Here is an 18567-nt window from a genome sequence, read left to right as displayed (position 1 = left end):
ATAATATATTCATAACTTATGGTAGTCAGTTATAATTATGAGATTAATGTTATCATCACCATGAAATTGGTATCCAATTTTTTAACCAGAATCCATGAAGTGATTTTCAACTATATTCAAATATTAATTTCTTTAAAATATTTCAATTCAAGTAGATGAATTATTTTCCTACAAATAGAAAATATTTATAATAAATCTGATAGTGAAGCAAACCACTCCTAAACTGATCTTGAAATAGCTGCATGATGAATAATTTCATACTGTATTCACAATACTCTAGAAGAGGAGAGCAATCCAGATAATCTAGGACAAGAATATGAATTTACATCTGCCTGCTTCACTCTTCTACCAGTTTATCTTACATGAACTGTATAGATAACATTTTTTTTCTTAAGCTACCCTTATTCAAAGATATTGTGTTGTGTTGCATTGCATTTCAGGACCATAATAGGATTACAAGAGTTGGGCTACATAAGATTTCTGATGCTAAAAACTGCGTGAACGATACATTAAAATACACTCAATTATAAATTAATCTTTATTATTACAAGAGTTACTTACTGTTCCTCTTCAGCCTGGATTTGAAAGGCATCTTCCAGCCAATCCAGCAACTTATGTGTGAATTCACTCACATCTTGCTGTTGAGAAATAATAAGCAAACACATAAAGAGAGGAATATAGGAAAAATGACATATGTGCAATACTTGGAAGTGCAAAAGGCACTATAATAAACAAATAGAACTGACAAAATTTTGTCAATGGAGCACTAAGAGGAATTTGACATTACAGTTCACTGGGATGTTCCTAACATATTTTCTAGGCTGAAATTGGATTGATAAAGTATTAATAAAAGTATTTCATTTGTGGTAGTGAAGTGAGTACCATAATTTCAAATGGCTACCCTCATGCTATTTTTCTTTACCAAAATAGCTCAGCATATATTTGTAGCAAGCATAGTTCTTGAAGAAAAATTACAATGAATAGAGCACTAAGTGTCTAACTCATTAAAGTGACTATATTTTACTAACCAACAGAAGCTGAAAGAAATCAGGTTGACAAACAAGCCCAGTCGACAAGACCAATGATCAGAAACAAGGCAACAGGATATTCCGTACCTCATGAAAGAAGACAGCTTTTAAGAAGAAAAAATACAGGAGAGGAAGAGTGGGGAGAGAATAGAATTTGCAAAACAGGAAAGGTAACTGTGCCCTGAATTAATACTTAGGGTAGCTGGTGTCAGGGTTCTGACTGATGCCTCATTAAATCAAGAGCCTCAAGCCAAGCTTCAAAAGAAATCAAGTTATTTATTAGAAGCTTCATGTCGGCATGGACCAAGTGAAGCCAACTCTGACCTCACTTAATTTGCATCTTGGCTCTGACCCTGTTTCCCCTTTCCCCCAAGGTATGTTATCAGTCACATTCCCCAACGAAGCAATTTCGTGGGTTGTAGAAGTCACTCCCTCCGGCCACTTTGGATTTCTGTGGAGATGACCTTGATATTGCCGGCTGGAATGTGCTTTGTTTCGACTGAAATGCAAGTTCCTCAATGCAGCTGTGAGACTTGATTCCCCACCCCCCTGCCTATGGCAACTCAAGAGCAGGTCAGGAATGCTTTGCGAGTTGACAGCTGGTGCCTCACTGGTCTGAGGATCAGATTATGTGTAGGCCCATCAACTTGTGAATTATTAAATTAACTGAAAATATATTTGTGTAAAAATGATATTGTATAATGGTCTGTGAAAATGTCCTTCTTGATAGAATTTACTAACCCAATTAAGAAGAGGAGGAGATGCTGCAGATTAGGCATTGGGCAGATAAGAGGCAACTTATCTGCAGAAGGAACAGTACGGAACAGCCCCTCAAGGCAATTGGAACAAGAAATATCAAACATGGATGTTTCTTTTTTGTAAAGCTGCAAGTAATTGCAAGTCTGAAAGTACATCTTTCCTCTCTCACACTTTTACGGCCCAAGAAAGTAGGAAGGGTCCCTTCTAAGATATTTGCTACGCCTCATTCCTTCTGCAAGTTGCTAGTTACCTGATTGTTATCTAGTTTGCAGCTCTTCCTCCTCCTATCTCTCAAAGACATTCCTATAGATGATTACATGCCGTAAAAAGTAGCCATATCCCCATTATAGTAACTTGAAATATCTAGGAAGTAAAATCCTGCAGCCTCAGCTATAGTTCTCCTACATAACTTAGTTCCATTGAAAGGACAAGAAATGAAAAGATAAATATAACTTCTACTTTCAGAAAGGATGTAAAAATGAGACACATGGCCTGTTATCTAAAGAAATCCATGGGAAGAATTGATATAAATTGGATTTTGCCTCATAAGGGTTGAGAAATGATCTTTTATAGAAAGATGGAAATCTCAATTGTACAGTATCTTGTTATAGCATTGGAGATCATCCCATGCAATAAGGACAAAGATTTATACCCTATCCAATGTTACTCCATTAGGACAAACCTACTTAAATCAGGAAAAATACTGGCCTACAAAATTCATAGCATTTGTTGTATATATACTAATTGCCCAGTGTCTGGGAAATGAGCAAGATAAACATGAACTAGTAGTAAGACACATGCAGTATGATTTAACATAAAAACATAAAACATAACATAAAAATGGTGGGCAGACTCCCATTAACTGAAGATCACAATTTGTTAAAAAGGATAGAAACAGGAAAAAGGAAATAATTGCCTTTATCCAAACCTACCCACCCTCCTAAACAGAAAACTCTATGATTTTGGATTTACAGGTGAATATTTTTAAAAATGGAAGAATACATAAAGTGAAAGTCTTGATGAAATTTACTAACTCAATTAAGACAATTCCATAAGGGAAAAAAAACCTCATGAAATAAGCGTGATAGGATACTAATCTGCTATTTATATATATTGTTGTCTGAGAAAAAGTAAAAAAATAAATTCTTTCACAGAGTTGGTAAAGGTATAAGAAGGTCAACTATTCTTCATTTATAACCAGTACGAATGAAAAGGCAAGTTCATTGCATATAACAGGGTAGCGTAAAATGCTATAATTTTAAAGGAAGCTAAAGTCTAGTTAGTTAAACACATACCTGGAACACAAATACCTTGTATTTGATCGTTTAACATGTTTAAGATTACATAGCAAGTGTAGTTAACAAGAAACAGCTAGGAATGTAGGTGGAAGTTCCTAAAACAGAAGATATTACAAGCGCAAACAATTCCAAAGAAGAGGGAAGGGAAAGAGGAGCACAGTAGCAGAATTAAATGTGATTGAGCAAAATATTAAGGGAAGATATAAAACAAGACATGAAACATTTAAAAATCAGGAGGCAGAATGAGATAACTTATCAAAGAAGAATATACATGTAGCTCAGAATTTTCCAACAGTTCTGGAAAACCCAGAGGATGAAAAAACTGATGTTTCCAAAGAATGCTAAGCTAAAGTTCGAAAACAATATTACAAGCAACTAATAACACCTTTTCAAATAGATTTAAAATAAGGAGAGCTTATATACACCTGCAGCCCAGAATACTGAAAGAAAGTGCTTTTGAAATGGTTGAAAATTTGTCATCTTTGAGAAATCTGGGGTATCTTAATTATTGGAAACCAATTTTTTTCTATGCTCAAGGAAAGATACTCACTCCTAAGAGGCTCAAGAGCAGATCGTAAAGATATAGATCTGTAAGCACCATGAAAACAAAGCATTACTATATCATAAACAATTCTTCATAGAGTAAACAACTCTCTTAACTTAACTTGACAAGTTCCTAACCGATTTTAGGAATGCTATAATGGTAATATATATTGGTTTCAGCAAAACATGTAATAAAGTACCACACAATTTTTTTATTCCAAAGCTTTTTAAAACATAGCTGGTTGGCATGACAATAAAACTGGCTTGAATTACACTCTGAAAATGCCTATCAATAATTCCTTATCAAATATGAAACATGTAGCAATTTGGGTGCCATAAAGTTCAGCCTGGATTAGTATTTTTCATACTCATGGACATTCATTACTGTATCAGTACAACTATTAATAACTTGGGAACATGATAGAAGGAAAAGTTAGCAAAACTACAGATTTGATTAATCTTATAGTATAGATAGCAAAGTTGAATAAAAGTCAAAATATTGAAACTACTCAATATTTGAGGCAGCTAATCTCCCATTTATTGGATGGGGTTGTGGATATTTTTATCTGAACATGGAATGGTATGTACCCTTCTACCTCTGTAGTTTTATCTAAAAGAAAAGAAAAAAATGACTCCACCAAAAAAATGAACATATTCACAAGTCAACTAATATCTGGGCAAATTGACAACCTTAGCTAGATCCTTCATTAGTTGCAATTGACTGATAATTTTTTTTAATGAAATAGCCAGTCTGAAATTTTCATCAGGTAAAAATACTTTTGGTAATGTTTTATTTGTATCATTTCTCCAAGATTTGATAACTATTTTTATTTAAAATAAGGTAGAAAGTTCTTAAATTACCTGCTGAGAATCATTTGATTTAAATGCATCTTTAAGAATTTCAACAGCTCTTGATGGGTCAACGTATTTTCTTTTCGAGCCAACAAGAAGTGCAAAGAGGTATCTTAATTCGCGCATAAAAGGTAAATTTCTATGTTCCTGTATTTGAAATAGTTATAAATAATGAGTTTTATATTTTTACAAATATGTAAGAAGTACAACTATAAATCAATTACTCCATCCTCTTAAAAAGGCTAAATATGTTCTCAATCTTAACAAACTCCAATACGGTTATATTATTTTAGAGTAAACCATAATTTTTCTTTCTTCCCTTCACCCCCCAAAAATCAGCAAGTTTGATGAGTTGATGGATCAGCAATTGTATAAACTATTATTGATTTACAAGTTTTGTTTACTCCCTACTCCAGGTCATTCACAAAAGCTAACAGCCAGCAATAGTCTATAAAGAAGTTAAAAGTCAGCAAAAACATCCCAAATTAATAAATTTCACATCACATCATTTCACATTCAAAGTTGTACTCCCTTGCTTTACAATAAAAGTTCATGTTTCTATTAATTATACCTGGATTATCATTTTAATAGCTTGCTAGTTATACATCTACTATGATCTTAGCTTTTTTATCAGCAGTAATTTTGTAAAAATCTCTAAAAAAAATGGAAGCAAATTATTTCTCTCATTTGTGTTAATTCAGAATAGATACTCAGCCAGGTGCAGCTCATCAGCACCAAAAAATGAAGGTCAAATGGATATGGCAAGGGCTGGAGGCTGACAGAGATAGGTGGAAGTGGAATGGAAGACATAGAGATGGAGCAGAGATATGCAGACCAGGGAAGTTGAAATGGAGACAAGTGGGGCATGTCAGGAGAAGCAAAGTCTTTGCTTAATGACTGCAGCTGGGACTACTGGAACTAAGTGGTGCAATCATGGGATGTTTCACCTAACAACTACTTCACTAAGTGACAGATATTCTGGTCCCAAATACAGTTATGTCATTAGCCTTTAAAGTGCTGTAAAATTATTCTGTAAATTTGTAAGCTAGTATATTATCATCTATAACTTCTTTGAAATCTTTATGTATATACATATATGCCTACACACCAGTAGTGGGTTCCACTTACCTTCGCTACTGGTTCGGAACTGTGAGCATGCTTACTCGCTTCGCTCACGTGCGGCGCTTCTGCACATGCGCAGAACGTTCTGTGCATGTGCAGAGCATCCATGATGATGTCCGGGTGGTGGGCAGAGCCTCCCGCCGCTGCCACTACCAGTTTGCCCAAACCAGGGCCAACCGGTAGAAACCCACCACAGCTACACACATACCTAAATACAATTGAAATATAATGAAACTCCTTTTCTTGTCAATACTACACAATAAATCTACAAATTGCAACTGCGTACTCCCACAATTTGTTTGTTTGTCTGTTTATTGTTTCCATTTCTGCCTCAAAGATGGACTTCTGGACAGTGTACAGTAAAAGGCAGCCTATATTATTATACCTTTTGGTTTCGGGGGAGATCTTGAGCACTTGCTGGTAAATTGTAATTCAAGACTAGCCTTCGAAATTCCAACAGGTTAAATAATGACTGAAACAAAAGGAAATATAAATTTTGCACTTCTTAGAAAGTGTATTAGATATACTATAATTCACAAAAGAACTAAAAAGCAAAGAACTGGTTCACAGGTTGTAATCCATATGATACTTTTTCTGTAAAAATATTAAAAATTTAAACTAACAAAGAATAATTATGACTAGCAATTCACTAATTGGTATATTATGACTTGGAAGCAAACTCCATTTTGGGGGGCTTTGGGAGACATACTTACAAATCTGTATTTTTATGTGAGCAAGATCTAATAAACTCTGATCATACAAAAATGCACTAGAATGAGTGACAAAGGTATTAAAAGCCACTTTAAATATAAAATAATACTTATTGCTTCTACTGTTCTAACGTAATGCTGACTGTGGCTTCCAACATTTTATGTGCTAACTGGAGCCTACATGAAAGTTACAGCTTGTATTTCAGGGGAAAAAACAAGCAACAAGAAAATATGGATTATCCATGGTTCTGCTTTTCCTGCTTTCTTTAGTAAGAAAAGAAATAAATGAGTGGATTCAGGAGGACCACGAAACAAAATCTATTATGCTAATTTATACCTTTACCTATACATACAGAACCTTACATATCTATACATATAGAATCCAAATAAACTGATATCCATATACATGAAAATAATTCATTTAATTATTTTATTCATATCAATCAAATAAGCATTGGCCTGTTAAAAGATCCTGGGCATAACAAATTAGGAATCCATTTTTGTCACTGTAATATTTTCAATAAGATTGCATATACAGTTGCTTACTAAAAAAATATGTTCTCTAGATACTTAACAAATAAAAACCAAAGTGGCAGAAGTATTGAAAAAGGACATATGACATATTAGCACGTTTAACTGCCAATCGATGTATACCAAAAACATGTTCGGGTCCTTTTAAAAATATTCTTTACAACATTTTCCTACATTAAGTGTAAAAAAAGAAAAGGAGTGAAAATGGGGAAAAAGTCAAGAAGCTGAAACTGAATGTTATCTATTAACATTCAGTCTCAGCTTCTTGACTTTTTCCCCATTTTCACTCTATTATCAAAAAAGTGGAGTCATTATTGTTGCTTGCATAATTGTGAAGGATAAAAATATAGTTAGAGACTGTACAAAGAGGAGAATTTAACACAGATTTTAATATAATCTTTGAAAAAATCTTAAGGAGATATTTAAACAAGTACTGCTTACATATAAATATATGGCAAAATTAGATATAGATACCTAACGTAAGCTTTACTTATCTATAAAATTTACACAGAATCACATAGAATTCTGTAGGAGTATACAGTTTCAGAGATTTGTCCTGCCACATGGTATAACAGCACGTTGAAAGTAACTAGTTATCTGGCACACATGAACATAGTGTTGAATAAAAATAAATCTTTGGCTCATATTACAATGATGAAAAACAAAGAACATGATTTATGAAAGCACATACCAATGCAACTAATATTCCATGAAGCCACATATACTAAGGGAAATCTATATATGTGGAATATGTTCGTTTTGGTTTTAATTTTAGTACTTTTCCACATCGCAAGTCACTGACTAATAAAGATAATGTTACACATTGATGACCCCTATCAACATTACACATTGATGACCCCATATCAGATTTCAAGAGACCCCTGATGAAAACATTAAATATTGTCACACTGTTGATGCAACCTAAGGAGCCTATCAATCCTGTGGTTAAATAAATACTGTAGTAGGCAATGTCCAAATTTATCACATATGAAGTAAATTAAGATAGTTAGCTGAAACATTAGCCCACTAAGCTAGGCAAATAAAAAAGAAGAAACAAACCTATATTTATTATTACCACAAAATTACAATATTAATATATTTTTTCAAGAATCGATTTTTACCATATGGTGCTGGACAGTAGCTGCTATAAAATTTGGTATAAGTGAAATATTAGTATATTTTAAAACTTCAGTTTCTACTTGTTGTTCAGTTAGTAACAAGGTTATCAAGTGATTCTGGTTTCCCCATTGACTCTGCTTATCAGAAGGCTGCAAAAGGTAAATTACATGGCCCCGGGACACTGCAACCATCATAAATATGAGTCAGTTGCCAAGCATCTGAATTTTGATCATGTGATCACAGGGATGCTACAATGGTTGTAAATGTGAAAAACAGGCATAAATCGCTTTTTTAGTGCTGTTGTAACTTTGAACAGTCACTAAATGAACTGTTGTAGGTTGAGGACTATCTGTAGTTGTAATTATGCAAGTTATGTTTCTTATTTTACAATGAATTACATATTAAATATGTGTTATATATTAAGCCTTTAAAAAAAAACCTTACAAAAATTATAATCCATGATACTATTATAGGTATGTTTCTTAGAATTTCACTTGACTGATAGTATTCAAGTAGCCTAGAGCTCAAAAATAGGAGATATCAAAGTTATTATTACCAGTTATATCATTGTTCATTCTCAAACACCAAAAGCTTTGATACATGTCCTAAACAACTGGCTATGGCATCAGAGTTGTGTAGTTTAGCATGACAATTATGCATATAAATTCTAAATTGATTATTGAAGCAGAGTTTTAACATAGTTTCTGGTCTGAGCCTTTATCCAATAACATGCATCTTGCTAATTAGAATGTACTGACTCATTTATCAAATAATTTTGATTTAATGACACAGTATTTCAGGATCTTAAAAAATAAAAATAGGTATACAGAAAATAACTTGCCAGGGACTTTTTATATTAATTTATCCATATCATTAATTTCTTTGTGCATTTCAAGCAATTGTCTTTTTATTATAATAAACTCAACAGCTTAATAAAATTAATAATTACCTGTATAACGGCACTGAACCAGCATGTGTTACCAACATTTTTTAATCCTACTGGACAAATATCTTGACGTTTTCTATCATATGGATTTGGAGAATCACTCCAGACTTCTGGATGTGTTCTTTTCAGACTTGCTTTGTTTTCTGCTATGCTGGCTTCTAAAACTCTTAAAAAATAAATGAAATAATTAGAAGAAATAGTCTAACAATTTGAATATACATTTTCACAAATCTTCATCATCCTTATGCCTTTTAATAACATTTATTAGTCAGAAAGGTACTATCAGACTCTGATTTTTTTTCTTACACTACATAATCTAAATTATAAATTATTTTAAGCAATAGGTTATTTAATAATTACCCATATTAGACCATTGCGAGTTATATTAAGCAAGGCTTTTACTACATAAATATAAATAAAAAGATCCCAAAATCAAATCTGGTGTTCTGAAATATAACGATGTGTCATTTTTCCTACTGTCAAGCCATGGATCAGACTACTGTACTGTATAAGCTATAGCAAAGCATTGTTGAGCAGCTCACTTTAGAAAGAGGCAAAGCCACACCTAATTCTCAAAACAGCAGTTTTAGGAGGTGTGGTCATGCTGCAGGAAAAACAATTTCAAAACAAGTATTATGGCACAAATACTTGTTATAAGCACAATGTGTTCTATTATATAACTATTATCATTTATGTATCTTAGAATAACTTGCTTAATAAATAAATGAACAAAACGTTTTAGATCATATTTATGCAGAAATATTGAAAATTCAAAGTGTTCACAAACTGTTAAATATCACTATATGTACAGATCACAGTGGAAAATCATTCAGAATATTAAATTATCATTTTATAATATAAACTTTCCCCTAATAATTATTTTCTATTTCACTGTACTAATGCATAAAATTACAAAAAGTATGCAAAATTTGTTGACTGTATTTTTCTGAAGAACGCTGAAGAATTGTTGTTTGGAAGAACGATTTTTTTCTCCCTCTCTCTCTGGACCATGTCCTTCTAAGTGGAAGGTACAGCAATTTCTGGAAGTAAATTTTTCAAACGAGATACAGTACATGTACTAGATATATGGTTCTAGGCGAAACAGGATTATTTTGAGTAAGAATGATTGCTGGCTATGTAATACCAGTCCCATTTTAAGAAGATTTATTTCTAGAAACTGCCAAATCAATCCAAGAATTGGATAGTTCAGGGGAACTAAGTCATATTCTGGATGGAAAAGGAATTAGATTTCAGCAGGATAATTCATTCCGAGATTGGTATATTTTGCATATTCCTAAGGAAGAATAAGTGGAATTTTGCCATATGACCTGCTGTAATTTTTAAATTTTTAAAAATAAACTAGCAGAAACGTGCCTATCTTGGCATATGTTCTTCACATTACAGAAGAACCTCTTATATCTACAAAATAAACTTTCCAAATCTTTTTCCCTTTCATTTATCTTGAATATTATTGTATCATTGTGAGCCACAATATGGATTGTTATATTTGACTTAGGGAAAACTTAAGGACATGAACTGTGATATCTATGTACTGCACAAACTTAGTGCAGTATGTGATGTCAAACAATAAACTATTTCAGAAAGCATAAATCTATAAACTTCCACATTAAAGTAAGTAAATAAGGATTTTAGAAAATCAATAACAAGGTAGAATAACCAGTGGCTTTAATGCCAGTACAGTTGAGTTTACTTCAAAAAATATTAAAGAATAAGTTTTAGAATTTTCAGAACTTAGATTAGAATGCAATAAAGTAAGTTTTAAAAAGACCAAAAAGCAGATACATATAATTTATGCCTGGTAGAAAAAAATAAAAATGAAAAGAAAAGAAATGCCCTTCTCTTTATGTACATTATTTACTTACCTACTAATGGCCTGTTCCTCATCTGTTATCCCAGTCTCCCTGAATGTCCTGTTCGATTCCTCTAAACTGAGGGCAATAGCTCTCTGTAGATCATCTTTGTCATCCCCTGTGAGATCAATTACATCTGGAAAGCAAATCTATGTTCCTCAGTATTAAAAATGCATAAAATGACTTTATTAGCAATTATCAACAACTAGTTTGAATTTAATTTTATTCCCTCAACTTTTTACTTATTCGTAGCACTATACTATCATTCATTTGCATAACTTGAGTTATTACTTATATTTGAACAATCAACTAAAATTTCATTAGCTATTGTACTTTTTACCTCTTTACTGGCATAAATTTGCTAACTCATGAAAACTCTCATCTACATTAAGCCATAGATCTTTGTCACTTTGAAACTGAAATAGTGTAACTTTAAATCAATAAATAAACAGCAATAAATATTTCTAGCTAGGATGTCTATAGTAAAGCAATGTGAAATAGAAGAAAGACTACAAGAAGAACAAAAAGATTACATAAACAACTATGAACAGGACATTTCAGCCCACCATGTCATCAAATAAATTTTCATCAAGCAGTTTCCTCATTTATTTATTTATTTATTTGATTTTTATACCGCCCTTCTCATGGCTATTATACTGGTCTAGTATGTTTAACCCATTTATCATGAAGAATTTTAAAGTTCTAAACAGATCATGCTGGATGCTCTCAAAAATCTGGGAAACTGTGAGAACAACTGGATCTCAAATAAACCCAGAAATAGAGAAACAGCTCTTTTCTTACTATGAGAGAGAGGGAGAGGGAGAGGGAGAGAGGGAGGGGGAGAGAAAGAAGGAGATATCAGCTTTAGAGCAACTGCCATCACAAACTTTGTCTAACCTAGGAATTTCTTGCATTTAAAAAAAATCATTATTAAATAAAGCAGACAATCTTATCAAATATGAAATCCGGAGATATAAAAAGTTTATTAATATACAGTAGAAATAGAGATGGTGACAGGTTTTTCTAGTTTTTTCAGTTATGTAGTTAGTTATATGATGAGAAAAAAGCACGTACTTGTATCTGCTTGGCTTCCTACACTTATATATCTGTCATTACCAGGAAGTGCTGTTTGATAGTATGTTGTTTCTTCTTGCTGAGGAATCTTGGCATTCTTTGCAGTTAGGAGGGCTACTGCTAATTCTAGGTTCCCATTGCTATCCTTTAAATACATAAGAAAGAATTATCAGAACGCCATTTTACAGAACAGCTTCTAACATCAAGTCCAGATACATTTAAATTTTACATATTGTCATGAATATAATTTTATTATTAGAAACCTAATCAATTTAAAAATAACATATTAATTAATAATGTGAAAGATGATAAGCAACTTTAAAACAGAATGCAATAAAAGCTGAACTTTAATCCAAATCCACTGATTTAATATAGTTGCATTCTGCAGTGGCAAATGAAACTATTCAATGGCTGAATCAGATGCTGCCCATTGTATACATGTTTCCTAAATAAAACATTTGCAAGAATTTTGAAATCAGTTTTGTAACTTCAGTTTTCAACATGAATTTGAATAAATGATCAGGTAAGCATATAGAAAAATCATAACTACAAACACCAATATATCTATATTTAAACCCAAATGTATAAAGTTTAAGGTTAAGCTGCTTAATTAGGAGTGGGAAAATCCTGTTTCTAGTCCATGCTCAGCTCTGGATGTTCAATAACGATTGTGGACCAGTCACAATTTCCCCAGTTCACCTACAGTTTCAGCCTATTTGCAGGCCATTCAAATCAACCTTACAATTTTGTATTGAATTGTATTTGTATTAAGTTCTGCTACTTAAAACATACTTTAAAAATTTCAATTTATAGATCTAAATATAGTTATCTTTCAAAATCACTACCTTCAAGGCTTGCTGCAGTACTTGGGTGTCATTGATACCTGTGATTTCTCTCAGCTGATTCAGAAACGTCTGCTGGTGCTGAAGAATTAAAGAGTTGATCAGCATAGAAGACAAATTAAAGTAAACAAACAAACAAAAAAGTTTGTGGGAAACACTAGATTTTTTTCCTCCTCTTTAAAGAAATGTGTGTAACAGTATCAATGTGTACAATTTTAAAATGGAGAATAGGAAACTTAAATTTAGAGTAGCTACTACAAATTCCATTATAATAATAATAATAACAAAGTTGGAAGGGATCTTGGAGGTCTTCTAGTCCAACCCCCTGCCCAGGCAGGAAACCCTACACCATTTCAGACAAATGGTTATCCAACATTTTCTTTAAAATTTCCAGTGCTGGAGCATTCACAACTTCTGCAGGCAAGTTGTTCCACTTATTAATTGTTCTAACTGTCAGGAAATTTCTCCTTAGTTCTAAGTTGCTTCTCTCCTTGATTAGTTTCCACCCAATGCTTCTTGTTCTACCCTCAGGAGCTTTGGAGAATAGTTTGACTCCCTCTTCTTTGTGGCAACCTCTGAGATTTTGGAACACAGCTATCATATCTCCCCTACTCCTTCTTTTTATTAAACTAGACATACCCAGTTCCTGCAACTGTTCTTCATAGGTTTTAGCCTCCAGTCCCCTAATCATCTTTGTTGCTCTTCTCTGCACTGTTTCTAGAGTCTCAACATCTTTTGTATATCATGGCAACCAAAACTGGCAACCAAAAATATTCCAAGTGTGGCCTTACCAAGGCATTATAAAGTGGTATTAACACTTCACGTGATCTTGATTCTATCCCTGTTTCTGCAGCCCAGAACATTATCTCCAGACAACATACCCATGATAAACAAACTACTAAGATTGTCATTATAGATATACAAACTTCCACACCATACATAGTAGGTATATATACTTTCAAAATTAAAAAAAAAACAAATTTGAAGTTTTAAAATTGCCTTTCCAAATTCCTAAATCATCAGCAAGCTAAAAATAAATTGAAGCTGCCAAGGAGCCATAAAGTATCACAAAACAACTTGACTGGTTCCAGGAAACCTTTTATTTTGTTTTGGTTTAAAATTTATAGGCCATTCCCCCCCCCAAAAATACAACTTTTGTTAGGGTAGCATATACCTATATTTGAATTTCTATCTGCATTAAACTATTAAAATAGAATGAGCAAAAAGAGTTTCTGATGTACGAAATAAAGTATGGCAAATAACACTATTTGAAATAAGTTTTATTTTGTATAAATCTTATGGATATGTAACTGAATTTAATAAAGTAGTCCTCAGTTAATGATTACCCTGTTTAAAAGCCATTCAGCCTTAAAGTGACATTTGAAAAGTGGGTTTTTGATTGATCCCTGAATTTCCGATAGCCTGGGCATCTCTATAGTCACATGATCACAATTTGGGCGGTTGGCAAACAGCATGCAACTGGCCTGCATTTACGATGGTTGCAGTGTCCTGAGAATCATGTATTATCATTTGCAACCATCATAGCCCGGTTCCTGACAAAGTCAATAGGGAATCTGGTGGTAAGTTGCAAGTAATGGTCAAATGGTATTCTGTTTATATAACCACAAGTGATTCACTTAACATTTGAGGATTGTCACATGATGCTGTTAAGTGAGGATTACCTATATTAGGAAATAAATATTATATTTATATTTTAACCAGAATCTATAGAATATGGGTCTCAAATCACTCAAAGAAGGCAATTGTGTAATTTCCCTTTACCTTTCTCGCAAGATGCTTTTGAAAATCCCTTTGGAATTCTTTATAGATGCAACCAACAAAATTACCGTATATACTCGAGTATAAGCCGAGTTTTTTAGCACGTTTTTTGTGCTGAAAAGCGCCCCCTCGGCTTATACTCGAGTCTACGTCTTGATGTACTTCGGGAACCCCGCACAGGAGACGCCAAAGAGGCGGCGAGATCGTCCGGCGGGATTTGCCCAAGGCTGAGCAGTTCGCCGCGGACCTGAGCCAAGCGGTCGCAGTCCAGCGAGCGGTGAAAGCGACATGCGGCGCCGCTCCGCTTTCACCGTTCGGCTGGACTGGGACCGCTTGCTCGGGTCCGCAGTAACTCCGCCAGGCTGTGCGCGAAGAAACCATTTAAAAGCCCGCCAGCTTTCTTCTCCTCCGTGCTTCAGAAGTTGGGCTTTTAAATGGTTTCTTGGCACAGCCTGGCGGGAGTTACTGCGGACCGAGCCAAGCCGGTCGCAGTCCAGCCGAACGGTGAAAGCGACATGCCGGCGCGCTCGCTTTCACCGTTCGGCTGGACTGGGACCGCTTGCTCGGGTCCGCAGTAACTCCGCCAGGCTGTGCGCGAAGAAACCATTTAAAAGCCCCACCAGGGCTTTCTTTCTTCTCCTCCGTGCTTCAGAAGTTGGGCTTTTAAATGGTTTCTTGGCGGCACAGCCTGGCGGAGTTACTGCGGACCGAGCCAAGCGATCGCAGTCCAGCGAGCGGTGAAAGCGACATGCGGCGCCGCTCCGCTTTCACCGCTCGCTGACTGGGACCGCTTGCTCGGGTCCGCAGTAACTCCGCCAGGCTGTGCCGCGAAGAAACCATTTAAAAGCCCGCCAGGGCTTTCTCTTCTCCTCCGTGCTTCAGAAGTTGGGCTTTTAAATGGTTTCTTGGCGGCACAGCCTGGCGGAGTTACTGCGACCCGAGCCAAGCGGTCGCAGTCCAGCCGAACGGTGAAAGTGACATGCGGCGCGCTCGCTTTCACCGTTCGGCTGGACTGGGACCGCTTGCTCGGGTCCGCAGTAACTCCGCCAGGCTGTGCCGCCAAGAAACCATTTAAAAGCCCCACCAGGGCTTTCTTTCTTCTCCTCCGTGCTTCAAGTTGGGCTTTTAAATGGTTTCTTGGCGGCACAGCCTGGCGGGAGTTACTGCGGACCGAGCCAAGCGGTCGCAGTCCAGCCGAACGGTGAAAGCGGAGTGGCGCCGCATGTCGCCACCGCTCGCTGACTGCGACCGCTTGGCTCGGGTCCCCGCGGCGGGGCGGGGGAGCCGACTTTGGCCCTTTAGCAAGGAGGAAGGTGGGAGGGAAGCGGAGCTGCCGGCTGGGGCCCTCCGCTCGGGGCCGCCGCCGCCGCCGCCTGGAAGAGGAGGAGGTGACCTTCACGCTGGAGAGGGTGGGGATGGGGGTTGAGGGGCGGCAAGAGGAGCGAGCGTGGAGGAAGAGGACGGAGACAGCGCGGCTTCTAAGATCAGCCCACGCTCCAAGAGGGAAAGGGAGCGAGTGGGTGGGTGGCTGGGACGAGACCCCCACCACAAACACACACACAGCCGGTCGGACGGCGCGGTTCCTTTCTCTGCTCTCTCTCGCTCTGCGTCAAGGCGCTGGAAGGGGGCGGAGAGCGCGAAACAGCAGCAGGAGCAGCCGGCGCTCGCCTTCGCTTCCTCCTCCTCCTCCTCCTCCTCCTCCTTTCGTGGCGGGCTGCTTCCAAGTCTGGAAATCTGTTTTGGGAAGTGGTGGTGCAGCGCGGCAGTTCAGCCCTGTCGGCCGGGGGAAGGAGGCGGTGGATCGGATTCTCGCGCCACACCGAAGTCGGCTGGAAAGCTTGCTGCTTCTTCTTCTTTTTTGCTTCTCTCCCCCCCCCCACCCCTCTTTTCGGCTCTCTTGCAACGTTGCTGCAGCTCCTCGGCTCCTTTTCCCGGCGCCCCAGAAGGCTCGAGCCTCTGCTGCCGATTGAATACTAAAATAAAATAAAAGCGGAGAAGAGCAGGCGCCGCTTTTGGTGTCCAGCGTCCTGTCGCCGCCCGGCAGGACGCGTTTAAAAAGGCGGGGAGTTGAAAAGAGGCTGCCTCTTGGGTTACCTCAACATCCATTCCAGAGCCGCTAAAGAGCGGCTGCTTGGCCCGCCCTGGTTGGGGAACGGGCACAAAAAAAGGGTCCCTGGTGACCCAGAATTCATCCTAGCCCCATTGACTGGCCCCTTTGACTCGATAGGATTTAGCTGACGGGATTGTTAAACAGCGCTCGCACCTTTCTTCTGGGGAGAGAAGTCACTCTAATAAATATTGGGAGGTGTTTTCAAGGAAACATAGGGGTCCACCTTCTGCCCACAAGAAATGTAGGGAAATGCCACCATTCCCAGCCTTCTGAGCACATCAGCTTATCCTGGCAGAGGATGAGGAAAGTCGCATTTCAAAGCCTTTGGAAATCACCAGCTTGGAAAAAGCTAAATTATGTAGGGCTATTCAGCTACAACTTCGTGTTTAAGTTTTGTCTTTTGAAGCGAGATAATGATAGCTAGCTAGCTAGCTAATTAGATAGATAGATAGATAGATAGATAGATAGATAGATAGATAGATAGATAGATAGATTAGAAAGAAAACAGAACAAAAAAACAGAATAATAGAGTTGGAAGGGACCTTGGAGGTCTTCTAGTCTAACCCCTGCTTACGCAGGAAACCTTATACCACTTCAAATGCTTATCCAATATCTTCTTAAAAACTTCCAGTGTTAGAGCATTCACAACTTCTGGAGGCAAGTTGTTCCACTGGTTAATTGTTCTAACTGTCAGGAAATTTCTCCTTAGTTCTAGGTTGCTTCTCTCCTTGATTAGTTTCCACCCATGCTTCTTGTCCTGCCCTCAGGTGCTTTGGAGAATAGTTTGATTCCCCCTTCTTTGTGGCAGCCCTGAGATATTGGAATGTTCCTATCATGTCACCCCTAAACTAGACATACCCAGTTCACATGCCCGTGAGACGCCTTGCTTGCATGTCACACACGCACCGCTCGCTGGGAAAAAAAAAAGGATGGAAGGAAGGAAGGAAGGAAGGATGGATTGATGGATGGGCGACCGCTTTGAGCGCAACCCTTCTCCCGCAACTAAGGGGGTCAATGTTTTCCCCAATCCTAGGGTGTGGGAAACAGTCATTCTTTCTTCCCCTAGTCTCTCCCGAGATCGCACTGCAGCGCCCATCATCCCCAGCCGGCAATCTGAGCTCGTGCCATCGATGTGGTCCTTGAACTTCCCCTCCTTGTTTCTAACCCAGCCTAGGATGGCGGCGTGGAGGGTATGGTGGTGGTAAAGCGACCAGGAGAAAGCTTTCGCTCTTTTCGAGAGGTCCTCTTGGAAGGCTGCCTTGGAAAGGGAAAGTGGGAGGGGCAGAGATTTCTCCTCAAAGGTCCCCTTGGAAGGCTGGGTTGGAAAGGGAAAGTGGGAGGGGCAGAGATTTCTTCCTCTCGGGTCCCCTTGGAAGGCTGGGTTGGAAAGGAAAGTGGGAGGGGCAGAGATTTCTTCCTCGGGTCCTTCTAGAGTCCTTGAGAAACTGATATCATACAAGGTTAATAAATTATACTCCTCCTCCTCATTGATGAGTTTTTCATCCTGAAATTGATTGAAACATTGTACCATCATATCCTGACAAAGTCAATAGGGAATCTGGTGGTAAGTTGCAAGTAATGGTCAAATGGTATTCTGTTTATATAACCACAAGTGATTCACTTAACATTTGAGGATTGTCACATGATGCTGTTAAGTGAGGATTACCTATATTAGGAAATAAATATTATATTTATATTTTAACCAGAATCTATAGAATATGGGTCTCAAATCACTCAAAGAAGGCAATTGTGTAATTTCCCTTTACCTTTCTCGCAAGATGCTTTTGAAAATCCCTTTGGAATTCTTTATAGATGCAACCAACAAAATTAGTTCATCTTCATTTGCTTAACAACTATCAGATATTTTCTGTCATCTGCTCTGTTTATCTAACGATATAAACTACATCTTCTGCCTTATTCACAATTATTAATTCTTTAGTTATTTCCATTAAATATATATTTATATAGATAGAAAGTGTTGCA

The 18567-nt window shown here is 37.1% G+C and overlaps 1 protein-coding gene across 7 annotated transcripts in view; it reads right to left on the bottom strand.

Moving 5' to 3' along the window:
* The window catches only part of USP25 (ubiquitin specific peptidase 25), a 69203-nt gene that overhangs the window by 36537 nt on the left and 14099 nt on the right, over positions 1–18567 (bottom strand). For 6 of the 7 annotated variants that reach the window (XM_058184884.1, XM_058184887.1, XM_058184888.1 and 3 more), the window contains exons 2-8: positions 12699–12776; positions 11854–11998; positions 10792–10915; positions 8912–9074; positions 5988–6074; positions 4490–4627; positions 562–638 (exon numbers count right to left, since the gene is read on the bottom strand). In XM_058184884.1, coding sequence (XP_058040867.1) covers positions 562–638; positions 4490–4627; positions 5988–6074; positions 8912–9074; positions 10792–10915; positions 11854–11998; positions 12699–12776 — 812 coding nt within the window. Of the gene's footprint in view, positions 1–561; positions 639–4489; positions 4628–5608; positions 5811–5987; positions 6075–8911; positions 9075–10791; positions 10916–11853; positions 11999–12698; positions 12777–18567 lie in introns of those variants that run through there. The other variant, XM_058184891.1, reaches the window with a different exon arrangement.

This window comes from Ahaetulla prasina, chromosome 5 (genome assembly GCF_028640845.1).
Source record: "Ahaetulla prasina isolate Xishuangbanna chromosome 5, ASM2864084v1, whole genome shotgun sequence".
Taxonomy (NCBI): Eukaryota; Metazoa; Chordata; class Lepidosauria; order Squamata; family Colubridae; genus Ahaetulla; species Ahaetulla prasina.
This window is presented reverse-complemented; position numbering and strand designations above follow the sequence as displayed.